Raw genomic sequence first — 12,340 nt, 5'->3', positions numbered from 1 at the left:
GTGCTACGCGCTGGACTGATTACAAGCTGCTGTAACGTCTCATTAGCAGCCGAGGGGAGGGCCCCAGAATGCTTTGCAGTATAGTATGCGGCTTGCGTCCTCTTAGGTCTAACAGCTTTTCTGATAAGCCCACATCAAAGGTAACTGAGATTTTTATCTTCACTAATGGCTTTTTGGCTTCCTTCTAAACTGTTTAACACAGGAGAATAGAGGTTTAAATTAGCTTCTGCAGCCTGACAGTTGCTCTTTAAGTTCTTTGAAGACTCAAGTTTCTGCTTTTTCGTTATTTTCTGATAAATCCTGGGCCAGAGAGCAATTTCTCAGAGGTGTTTTAAGAATCAGGCCTCCAAGAAAGAATATGTTCCCAAAGTGGGATCTTCCAGTGGTGTTAAGATTCCTGGAAAAAGCTCCATTTGTTCCAACCACGGACTGTATGATTACCAATCTTACACAGAAAGCAGTATTTTTAGAAGCTATTGCTTCTTCTAGCAGAGTATCCGAGATGCAAGCTCTGGGTGTGTCAGAACCTTACACAACTTTTTATGATGACAGAGTAGTACTAAGGCCGAGACCGGAATTTCTGCCAAAGGTAGTTTCAAGCTTCCACATTAAGGGCTGGTGCACACCAAAAACCGCAAGCAGATCCGCAAAATGCTAGCAGATTTTTAAACGCTTTTTTTTATTTTTATGAGGCGTTTTGCTAGCGTTTTGCGGATTGCTGCTGCGGTTTTCAGTATAGTAGATTTCATATATTGTTACAGTAAAGCTGTTACTGAACAGCTTCTGTAACAAAAACGCCTGCAAAACCGCTCTGAAGTGCCGTTTTTCAGAGCGGTTTGCGTTTTTCCTATACTTAACATTGAGGCAGAAACGCACCCGCAATCCAAAAAATGCCTCACCCAGGCATTTTTCGTTTCTGCAAAACGCCCCCCGCTCTGGTGTGCACCACCCCATTGAGATACATTGACCAAGCAGATCCGCAGCCGCAAGCGGATCTGAAAACGCCCAAAAAGCCGCTCGGTGTGCACCAGCCCTAATAGAGAGATTACCGTACTTTACCTGTTCTGAGGGCTGGTGCACACCGAGCGGCTTTTTGGGCGTTTTCAGATCCGCTTGCGGCTGCGGATCTGCTTGGTCAATGTATCTCAATGGGGTGGTGCACACCAGAGCGGGGGGCGTTTTGCAGAAACGAAAAATGCCTGGGTGAGGCATTTTTTGGATTGCGGGTGCGTTTCTGCCTCAATGTTAAGTATAGGAAAAACGCAAACCGCTCTGAAAAACGGCACTTCAGAGCGGTTTTGCAGGCGTTTTTGTTACAGAAGCTGTTCAGTAACAGCTTTACTGTAACAATATATGAAATCTACTATACTGAAAACCGCAGCAGCAATCCGCAAAACGCTAGCAAAACGCCTCATAAAAATAAAAAAAAGCGTTTAAAAATCTGCTAGCATTTTGCGGATCTGCTTGCGGTTTTTGGTGTGCACCAGCCCTGACAGAGGAGTCAGATGCTTCTCAACATTGCCATCCTTTAGATATTGCTGATATCTTGAAGACTTGCGTGCAAAAGACCAAGAACTTTAGAAAGGCAGAGAACCTATTCATCATTCCAGCAGGATACAAGAAGGGGCATCAAGCCTCTTCACGAACGATTGCAGCCTGGATCTGTAAAATTATCCAGAGAGCCTATATGGCCAATGTATTTTCACCTCCACGTGAACTGTCTGCACACTCTCTACTAGAGGAATCGCTGCATCCTGGGCAGCTTACTCTACGGTCTCAGCTGAAACGATCTGCAAAGCAGCATGCTGGGCCACACTGCACACAATTATATCACACTACCGAGTGGACCCTGCTGCCTTATCTACGGCACAGTTCAGTAGAGCAGTATTATCTGCAAAATAATGTTTTCTTTGATGTAATTTTGGATTAATAAATGAACTTTTTCTTTTGAAGCATATTCCCTCCCTGAATGACTTTTTTGTTTGGGTTGTGCTAAGATAAATCCCAATAGTATGATGCCATGGAGGCACCAGGGAAACGGAAAATTGTATACTTACCTACCGGTAATTTTCCTTTCCTGGTGCATCTCCATGGCATCATACGGCCCTCCCTTCTGGAGAGATAATATTCGAAAGAATGGCGAGTGGCCTCAGCTTCAAAAGATTTATAGATAATTGGTCCTATCAGGGTTTAGAGGGGGTGGAGCCAAACCCATTAGTATGATGCCATGGAGGCACCAGGAAAGGAAAATTACCGGTAGGTAAGTATACAATTTTCAGTTTTCTTGATCTCTTCTATTTTTTAACTTCTCACTTTGCATGTGTTTTATTTTTTCCCCCTTTACACTAACGTTTCTCTTTAAAGGACAACTGTAGTGAGAGATATATGGAGGCTGCCATATTTATTTCATTTTAAAGGACAACTGAAGAGAGAGGTATATGGAGGCTGCCATGTTTATTTCCTTTTAAGCAATACCAGTTGCCTGGCAGCCCTGCTGATCATCTGTCTCTAATACTATTAGCCATAGCCCCTGAACAAGCATGCAGCAGATCAGGTGTTTCTGACTTTAAACTCAGATCTGACAAGTCTAGCTGCCTGCTTATGTCTGGTGTTATTCAGATACTACTGCAGAGAAATAGACCAGCAGGGCTGCCAGGCAACTGGTATTGATTAAAAGGAAATAAATATGGTAGCCTCCATATACCTCTTACTTCAGTTTCCCTTTAAGCACTACTAGTTGCCTGCCAGCCCTGCTAGTCTATTTGGCTGCAGTAGTATCTGACTCAGGCCAAAAACAAGCATGCAGCTTATCTTGTAATGTCAGAAACATCTTATCTGTGGCATGCTTGTTCACGGTCTATGTGTAAAAGTATTAGAGGCAGAGGATCTGCAGGATAGCCAGGCAACTAGTATTGCTTTAAAAGCAAATAAATATGGCAGGCTCCATATACCTCTCACTACAGTTGTCCTTTAAGCTTGCAATACATGGCATCAAGTATCTGCCTCTCTATTCCTTTTAGAAAACTGAGCATATATCAAGTAACTTGACCATTTGATTTCATGCTAAGCTTGTTACCTTTTGCTCATCAATCAACATACAGTACTCCTATGATGTAAAAGCAAAATTGTATTGTAGCCTAAGGTGGTGTTTGTATAGATTTAGGCAGGGTACAGTTTAATTTACTAAGCTATACCCCACTGGTCGCTGTGTCCTCAAGAGAAGCAATTGCTGGTTAGAGTAATCTTAGGTGGAATACAACAAGCTTTGCACACCTGGATTTGTGTATATACACACACGCGCACACACATGCACGTACGTAGATCGTAGAGGGCTATTTTCAGGTCTCCTGCAATGTGGCCCATCAGATTGTGTCCTGATCCCTAACAGGCGACATCAGTCATAGGTGTGTATGCTCCTTAAAGGACAACTGAAGTGAGAGGAATATGAAGTTTGGCATATTTATTTACTTTTAAACAATACCAGTTGCCTGGCAGCCCTGCTGATCTATTTGGCTGCAGTAATGTCTGAATCACACCAGAAACAACCATGCAGATAATCTTGTCAGATCTGACAATAATGTCAAAACTACCTGATTTGCTTGTTCAGGGTCTATGGCTAAAAGTATTAAAGGCAGAGGATCAGCAGGACTGCCAGGGAACAGGTATTGTTTAAAAAGGAAATAAATATGGCTGCCTCCATATCCCTCTCGTTACTGAAACTGACTGGTGACGTCCGTTTTACAACAAAGGAGACGACAAGTGGGCTGCCATTTACAGTCTTTGGATGCATTACAGCATGTATGCTTGCCTCCACTTATTTGGGAATGTGTTTGGAATGACAAAACGGACTTATTGTGATTAAGTGTAGTGGTTTTTTGGCTTCTTTTACACTTGCAAGCTCAATCACAAATGTGTTTGCTTGCAAAAGCTTCTTTTTCCACAGAAACATTTAAAAATGGACACAGAAGTGTCTTGGGAGAGGTTCCGTGCTTTTTATTTACATCTATATTTTCTTTTTATTACAGGTTTCAATCCCAGAAGCGGAAGTAAAAGCCGGAATTGCATTGAAACCAGTGTTGTACCCAGTGACTGTAACTGACAGACCAGTTATGGACATCGCCTTCTCACAGTTTATGGCTTCTGTCTCTGGAAAAGTGTCTTGTTTAGGTATGTTGTGCTGTGTTTAAAAGAACTTTTTTTAAAGATGCTTTTTTTCATATTAAACAAGAAAAGATACCGGGTATGCAAACGTCAGTCAAAATTTCAATGTAGCTAAACCGACAATTGCTGTGGAAACAGGCCCTAACTTTGCCCTAACTTTGCCTGTCACCTCTGTGGGGAAAAGATCTCCTCATTAGCAGTGGTAACATGAAGAGGTTCCTCTCTAGCTGAAGCACAATGATTTTGGGGTTACGTTGTTCTTGAAATTGTCAACGCTTTGTTACAGCCTCTTCATTATTTATACTAGGCTGAAATTATGCTTTGTATAGGTGCTATTGTAAGTTATCTGTGTAAACCATATTTCCTTTACAGTATCTGTTTAGTTTAGAGTATTTGTCATTTGTCATTCAGTAAAAGTGCTTTCAGTTTTGTAAGAATTTGATTTCATGTTCACAGATGCCTGTGGAGACCTAACCGTTACTCTGCAGTCTATGACCCGTCAGAGGGAGAAACGTACTGTGCAGATTTCTAGCAAGACAGAGGGAGCCACTTTTAATTTTGAAGATATTCTACCTGGAAAATACAAAGGTAAGATACCATAATGAAAATCGGTTTTACTTAAATAGGCTTTCTATACGGGCTATCCTAAATCACATTTCACATCATTATTACATGGGATATTAGAGGGTACTTCTCCACAACAAGATCTGATCTGATCAACAGTGACTTGGTGGATATATTTTCTAAACCGTGTTAAACTTAAAGTGTGCAGATAGACCCCACCACGATAACTGGGATCCATGCAAATTACGTAAACCGCTATGTAATTTGTGTAACTTTGCAACACTTACGCAAATATGTAACCATAAAAAGGCAGCTACTTACCTATGAAGAAGGGAAGGATCTGTATTCTTTTTTTTGTAACTCTATTTTTATTGAAATCAAACAAGTGAAAAAACAGGTACAATCGTTGTTAAGGGCTGATCAATAATAAATTACAAGGCAGAGCGTACAAAGATTGCTATTACACTTAAATAAAAGGATGAGAGATGGTATGCTCGTTAAAGTGTGTATTAGCCAAGTAGGCAACTAGGTATTAGTCCTTCAGTCCATTTCCTAGGGAGGATAAACCTTTTCCTTGTACCTGTTTAGCTAAGGGGAGGAAAAAACATTATAAGAGCTGAAGAGCTGTCAAAATAGATTGAGAGCGAAGGAAAGAGGGAGGGGTAAACAAATAAACATATAAGTTTTTGGGTAGCATAGTATGTGAGGTTTGACCTAGAGGTGCCTAGAGGGTACTTCAAAACAATAGTATCAGGTTGGTTCCTATTCTTAAAAGACAAGATGTACAACATAGTTATGATAAAAGATGAGCCCTAATAGAATCCGGGTTGTTCATGAGGAGGAGCGGGAGCTAGTCAATTGGGGCCGAAGTGACTTTCCCAGGGACCCCATATTTTGTCAAAACGAGCCTCGGTATCTCTCAAAGAAGCAGTAAGTTTCTCCATTAGTTTGACCCACTTAATTTTAGTAATGACTTCAGAAAGTTCTGGAGGAGCAATATTCTTCCAATTAGGGGAGATAGTTAGCCTAGCGGCTGTTAGGATGCGTATGATTAGAACTCTCTGAAATATATGGGTTTGAGGAATTGACTTGCCCAGTAACATAAATACAGGGTCCAAGGGGATAGTCACTTCTAAAATTCGTTTTTGGTCAGCTGCTCCCACTTAACAGCCATGCTTTTGGTGTATATGCAGAGCTTCTGTTTGGGTTCAAGGTGCGTTTGTAGTTCCTGGGGGGGTTCAGCGCATCTCTGATGGAGGCCATTCGGAGGCGGCCTGGTGTTGCGCTGATCCACCTTTTGCGCAATTTTCAATTTTCGATTTTATTTGATTAGCCGCACCCAGGCTATGCATGTACATAGGTTAGGATTTAGTTAGTGTTAGGCCCCTCCCATGGAGGATTGACTTCTTCGCAGTGGGAGGGACGAGTACTTAATAGGTTGCATGCAAGCTGTTAATGGAAACCAACATCCTCCTCTAGTGGTAGACAGGTCATGTGTATGCTCGGTGTGTATTCGACCCCACAAGTGGGGCTTGCACTCTTTTGCAGGTAGGCACTAGTCTGTTTTTAAGTAGCGCTGCTCATTTCCTTGCTATGTACTAATGTAATTCGTTTTTGGTCAGCTGCTCCCACTTAACAGCCATGCTTTTGGTGTATATGCAGAGCTTCTGTTTGGGTTCAAGGTGCGTTTGTAGTTCCTGGGGGGGCTCAGCGCATCTCTGATGGAGGCCATTCGGAGGCGGCCTGGTGTTGCGCTGATCCACCTTTTGCGCAATTTTCAATTTTCGATTTTATTTGATTAGCCGCACCCAGGCTATGCATGTACATAGGTTAGGATTTAGTTAGTGTTAGGCCCCTCCCATGGAGGATTGACTTCTTCGCAGTGGGAGGGACGAGTACTTAATAGGTTGCATGCAAGCTGTTAATGGAAACCAACATCCTCCTCTAGTGGTAGACAGGTCATGTGTATGCTCGGTGTGTATTCGACCCCACAAGTGGGGCTTGCACTCTTTTGCAGATAGGCACTAGTCTGTTTTTAAGTAGCGCTGCTCATTTCCTTGCTATGTACTAATGTAATTCGTTTTTGGTCAGCTGCTCCCACTTAACAGCCATGCTTTTGGTGTATATGCAGAGCTTCTGTTTGGGTTCAAGGTGCGTTTGTAGTTCCTGGGGGGGCTCAGCGCATCTCTGATGGAGGCCATTCGGAGGCGGCCTGGTGTTGCGCTGATCCACCTTTTGCGCAATTTTCAATTTTCGATTTTATTTGATTAGCCGCACCCAGGCTATGCATGTACATAGGTTAGGATTTAGTTAGTGTTAGGCCCCTCCCATGGAGGATTGACTTCTTCGCAGTGGGAGGGACGAGTACTTAATAGGTTGCATGCAAGCTGTTAATGGAAACCAACATCCTCCTCTAGTGGTAGACAGGTCATGTGTATGCTCGGTGTGTATTCGACCCCACAAGTGGGGCTTGCACTCTTTTGCAGGTAGGCACTAGTCTGTTTTTAAGTAGCGCTGCTCATTTCCTTGCTATGTACTAATGTAATTTGTTTTTGGTCAGCTGCTCCCACTTAACAGCCATGCTTTTGGTGTATATGCAGAGCTTCTGTTTGGGTTCAAGGTGCGTTTGTAGTTCCTGGGGGGGCTCAGCGCATCTCTGATGGAGGCCATTCGGAGGCGGCCTGGTGTTGCGCTGATCCACCTTTTGCGCAATTTTCAATTTTCGATTTTATTTGATTAGCCGCACCCAGGCTATGCATGTACATAGGTTAGGATTTAGTTAGTGTTAGGCCCCTCCCATGGAGGATTGACTTCTTCGCAGTGGGAGGGACGAGTACTTAATAGGTTGCATGCAAGCTGTTAATGGAAACCAACATCCTCCTCTAGTGGTAGACAGGTCATGTGTATGCTCGGTGTGTATTCGACCCCACAAGTGGGGCTTGCACTCTTTTGCAGGTAGGCACTAGTCTGTTTTTAAGTAGCGCTGCTCATTTCCTTGCTATGTACTAATGTAATTTGTTTTTGGTCAGCTGCTCCCACTTAACAGCCATGCTTTTGGTGTATATGCAGAGCTTCTGTTTGGGTTCAAGGTGCGTTTGTAGTTCCTGGGGGGGCTCAGCGCATCTCTGATGGAGGCCATTCGGAGGCGGCCTGGTGTTGCGCTGATCCACCTTTTGCGCAATTTTCAATTTTCGATTTTATTTGATTAGCCTCACCCAGGCTATGCATGTACATAGGTTAGGATTTAGTTAGTGTTAGGCCCCTCCCATGGAGGATTGACTTCTTCGCAGTGGGAGGGACGAGTACTTAATAGGTTGCATGCAAGCTGTTAATGGAAACCAACATCCTCCTCTAGTGGTAGACAGGTCATGTGTATGCTCGGTGTGTATTCGACCCCACAAGTGGGGCTTGCACTCTTTTGCAGGTAGGCACTAGTCTGTTTTTAAGTAGCGCTGCTCATTTCCTTGCTATGTACTAATGTAATTCGTTTTTGGTCAGCTGCTCCCACTTAACAGCCATGCTTTTGGTGTATATGCAGAGCTTCTGTTTGGGTTCAAGGTGCGTTTGTAGTTCCTGGGGGGGCTCAGCGCATCTCTGATGGAGGCCATTCGGAGGCGGCCTGGTGTTGCGCTGATCCACCTTTTGCGAAATAAACATATAAGTTTTTGGGTAGCATAGTATGTGAGGTTTGACCTAGAGGTGCCTAGAGGGTACTTCAAAACAATAGTATCAGGTTGGTTCCTATTCTTAAAAGACAAGATGTACAACATAGTTATGATAAAAGATGAGCCCTAATAGAATCCGGGTTGTTAAGGAGGAGGAGCGGGAGCTAGTCAATTGGGGCCGAAGTGACTTTCCCAGGGACCCCATATTTTGTCAAAACGAGCCTCGGTATCTCTCAAAGAAGCAGTAAGTTTCTCCATTAGTTTGACCCACTTAATTTTAGTAATGACTTCAGAAAGTTCTGGAGGAGCAATATTCTTCCAATTAGGGGAGATAGTTAGCCTAGCGGCTGTTAGGATGCGTATGATTAGAACTCTCTGAAATATATGGGTTTGAGGAATTGACTTGCCCAGTAACATAAATACAGGGTCCAAGGGGATAGTCACTTCTAAAATTTGGGATATTAGTTTCTGAATTCTCAGCCAGAATGGAGTCAGAGTAGGACAGGACCAGAAAATATGATCAAGTGTTCCCTTAAGACCACAACCTCGCCAACATAAGTCCGATGTACCTGGGTAAATGCGAGAAAGTTGGTCGGGTGTTAGGTACTATCTATATAGAATTTTGTAAATATTCTCTTTGATTTGTATACACATTGAGGAGTCTTTGGCATTCTGCCAGATGGAGTCCCAGTCAGAGGTAGAGATTGTGCCGAAGCAGATTCCCATTTTTCCATGTAGGGATGATTTGGAGTGTCAGAATAGGAATTTGTGGAAAGGAGGATATAGATCTGGGAGATCAGACCCTTCTGGTGGCCTTTTTGCAAACAGATTTTCAAAGGCTGTGGCACGACCTATGTCCGTCTGAGCGGGTAAGAGTGATTTTAAGAAATGGGAGATTTGGTTATATTCTAGAAAGAGGCTCACGGATGGAAAGAATTTGTCACTTAGTTGGGTATAAGTAATGAAGGATGTAGACGATGGTTGTAGCCAATCTTGAAGCCTAAAATATCCCCTGGAGTACCATTGTCTCATAAAATTATAATCCAGACCGGGTTTGATCCTGGGATTCCCTAGGAAAGGTTTTAATCTATAGGGGAACTTCAAACCTGCACCATGAGCCATTTTAGACCAAATGCGTAGCATAAACATGGTTGAAGAGAGACCTAAAGAGGCTTGGGGGGGGGGGGGGGGCAATATCATTAGACCAGATACAGGAGGCTAGAGAGATAGGGAGGACTTCAGTAGATTCGATAAGAGCCCATTTAGTCCTAGCTGTAAAGTCTACACATTCGGTTATTTGACGAAGGTGAGTGGCCTTATAATATAGAGCAATATGGGGAAGACCTAGGCCTCCCTGTTCCATCAGAGCTGTCATAACAGACCTTGCAACCCTGGGTTTGTTTATTGATTTCCTTTTGAAGGGTGGCAAGTTGGGAGGAGGGTACAGGAACTGGGAGGGTTTCAAAAAGGTAGAGGAGGCGAGGGAGTATATTCATTTTTACAGAGTATAGACGCCCTATCCAAGAAATGTGGTAGTTTGTCCATTTATGAAGATCCTGAATGATAGAAGCAATGACTGGGGGGAAAATATGTTTTTAGAGGGAGTTATAGAAGGTGGTAAGAAAGATACCCAAGTATTTCAAGGTATGTTTTCTCCAATTATAGTGGTAGTTCTCTTGTAGGTTAGTGAGTAAGGAGGGGCGGATGTTGATGGGTAAAGCCTCCGTCTTATCACGATTAAGCTTGTAGCCAGAGAGGTCTTCATATTCTTGGAGGACTTTATGCAGTACTGGGAGAGTGGTCAAGGGTTCCACCAGGGTCAAGAGAACATCGTCTGCAAATAACGAGATTTTGTGCTCCCATTGGCCCTGGGTAACTCCTCTAATATCTGAATTCTGGCATGTGGCACAAGCCAGGGGTTCTATGCTAATAGCAAATAAAAGAGGGGAAAGCGGACCCCCCTGTCTTGTGCCATTGCGGATAGGGAAGAAGAGGGGTGGAGCAGAGGGGAGTTTGACTGTGGTGGAAGGATTGGAGTATAGAAAACTTATTAAATTGTAAAAAGGGCCCGAAAAACCTTGGTGTTCTAGTACTGAGAAAAGAAATGGCCAAGAGAGCCTGTCAAAGGCCGTCTCTGCATCCAAACTCAGGAGCAGAGAAGGCCTCCGAGACGCTCCCATTAACTCTACCAAGTCAATTACTTTTCTAGTGTTGTCTCCTGCTTGTCTCCCTTGAATAAAACCCACTTGATCGTTGCTAATTAAAGATAGAAGAATAGGGTCTGTAGCTCTGAGGGACCAGGGGGTCCTTCCCTTGTTTAGGGATCATGGTAATTAAGGATCTCAGAAAAGAATCTGGGGCCTGATTACCAAGCAGTAATTTATTTCCTAAAGATATTAAGTGAGGTAGCAAGATAGGTTTAAAAATCTTATAATATTTATAGGTGAGGCCGTCTGGGCCTGGGGTCTTTGATGAAGGAAGATGTTTAAACGCCTCTTCAAACTCATCTGAGGAAAAGGGTGAAAAGGGTGGATAGCTGAGAGCTTAGGTAAGTCAAGTGAGGTGAGGAAAGTGGAGATACGGGAGTGGAGTAAAGTTTCATTTTGGTGGCCTGGGAGGATGTAAAGGCCCTTATAGTAATCAGTGAAAATTTTTGCTGTTTGAGAGGGGTCATAGTGTATAGTACCCTCAGGGTCTTTCATGGAGTATATGTGGGCCTGAGAGCTTTTAGGATTGAGTTTCCTAGCCAATATAGTGTGGGGTTTATTACCCCGTTCGAAGAATAATTGTCTAGTCCAGCAGAGACTTTTCTCTAGTTGAGCGGATTGGAGCTGTTTAATTTCTAGTTTGATTGACTGAATTTGAGTGAAGTTTTCAGGAGTAGAGGAATTCTTAAATAGATCCTGGGCTTCTGAGAGTTTCTTATAAAGAGCCTGCAGCTGATAATTGGATAGGCGTTTTCTTTTAGTTCCTTCTTGTATAAAAAGGCGTCTGACATAAGCCTTATGAGCCTCCCAAGCCGTACCAAATGATGTAACAGAAGGGATGTTAGTATCAAAAAAATGACTGAAGGTCCCCAGATAGTTTAGATACAAGAGTTTTATCTTGTAGTAGGGATTAGTTGATCCTCCATTGAAAAGGGTTGTGGAGGAGAGGGTCCACTGGAGGTCTATTGAGACTCCTTGGTGGTCTGTCCAAGCTAGAGGATGTATGTGGGAGTCTGACAGAATGGAGACTATTGAAGTAGGAGTGAAAAAGTAGTCCAGCCTACAGTGAGAAGCGTGTAGAGGCGAGAAAAAGGTGTATTCCACTGAGGTAGGGTGAGCTATTCTCCAAAGGTCTAGAACTGTGTTTCTCAACTTTTCTAAGCCAAGTACCCCTTATTGCTACGCCATCTCTACAAAGTACCCCCTGGCGAGTGAGCGGGAGCACACACACACACACACACACACACACACACACACACACACACACACACACACACACACACACACACACACACACACACACACACACACACACACACACACACACACACACACACACACACACACACACACACACACACACACACACACACACACACACACACACACACGATTGGAGAATGAGGGTGCAGCTTGAGGCTGGCTGAGGGTGCCGGATGGGGAGAGGCAGATGAGGGTGCTAAGTGGGGAAAAACTGTTGAGGGACAGGTGATGGTGCTGGCTGAGGCTGGCAGAGAGTGATGGGCGGTGAGGGACTGGAGAGGGTGCTTTCAGTGGCTGGCAGAGGGTGAAGGGTGGGAGAGACAGGTGAGGGTGCTGGCTGAAGCTGGCAGAGGGTGAAGGGTGGGAGAGACAGTTGAGGGTGCTAATTGAAGCTGGCAGAGGGTGAAGGGTGGGAGAGACAGGTGAGGGTGCTGGCTGAAGCTGGCAGAGGGTGAAAGGTGGGAGAGACAGGTGACGGTG

The 12,340-nt window shown here is 43.9% G+C and overlaps 1 protein-coding gene across 1 annotated transcript in view; it reads left to right on the top strand.

Moving 5' to 3' along the window:
• LOC137524650 (BOS complex subunit NOMO1-like) overlaps window positions 1–12,340 on the top strand; it is a 157,432-nt gene that overhangs the window by 76,228 nt on the left and 68,864 nt on the right. The window contains exons 13-14 of the mRNA XM_068244764.1: window positions 4,026–4,167; window positions 4,618–4,749. Coding sequence (XP_068100865.1) covers window positions 4,026–4,167; window positions 4,618–4,749 — 274 coding nt within the window. The remainder of the gene's footprint in view (window positions 1–4,025; window positions 4,168–4,617; window positions 4,750–12,340) is intronic.

The sequence above is a fragment of the Hyperolius riggenbachi genome, chromosome 7, assembly GCF_040937935.1.
Source record: "Hyperolius riggenbachi isolate aHypRig1 chromosome 7, aHypRig1.pri, whole genome shotgun sequence".
Taxonomy (NCBI): domain Eukaryota; kingdom Metazoa; phylum Chordata; class Amphibia; order Anura; family Hyperoliidae; genus Hyperolius; species Hyperolius riggenbachi.
The sequence above is the reverse complement of the archived record's forward strand: the minus strand, read 5'-3'. Positions and strand labels throughout refer to the sequence as shown.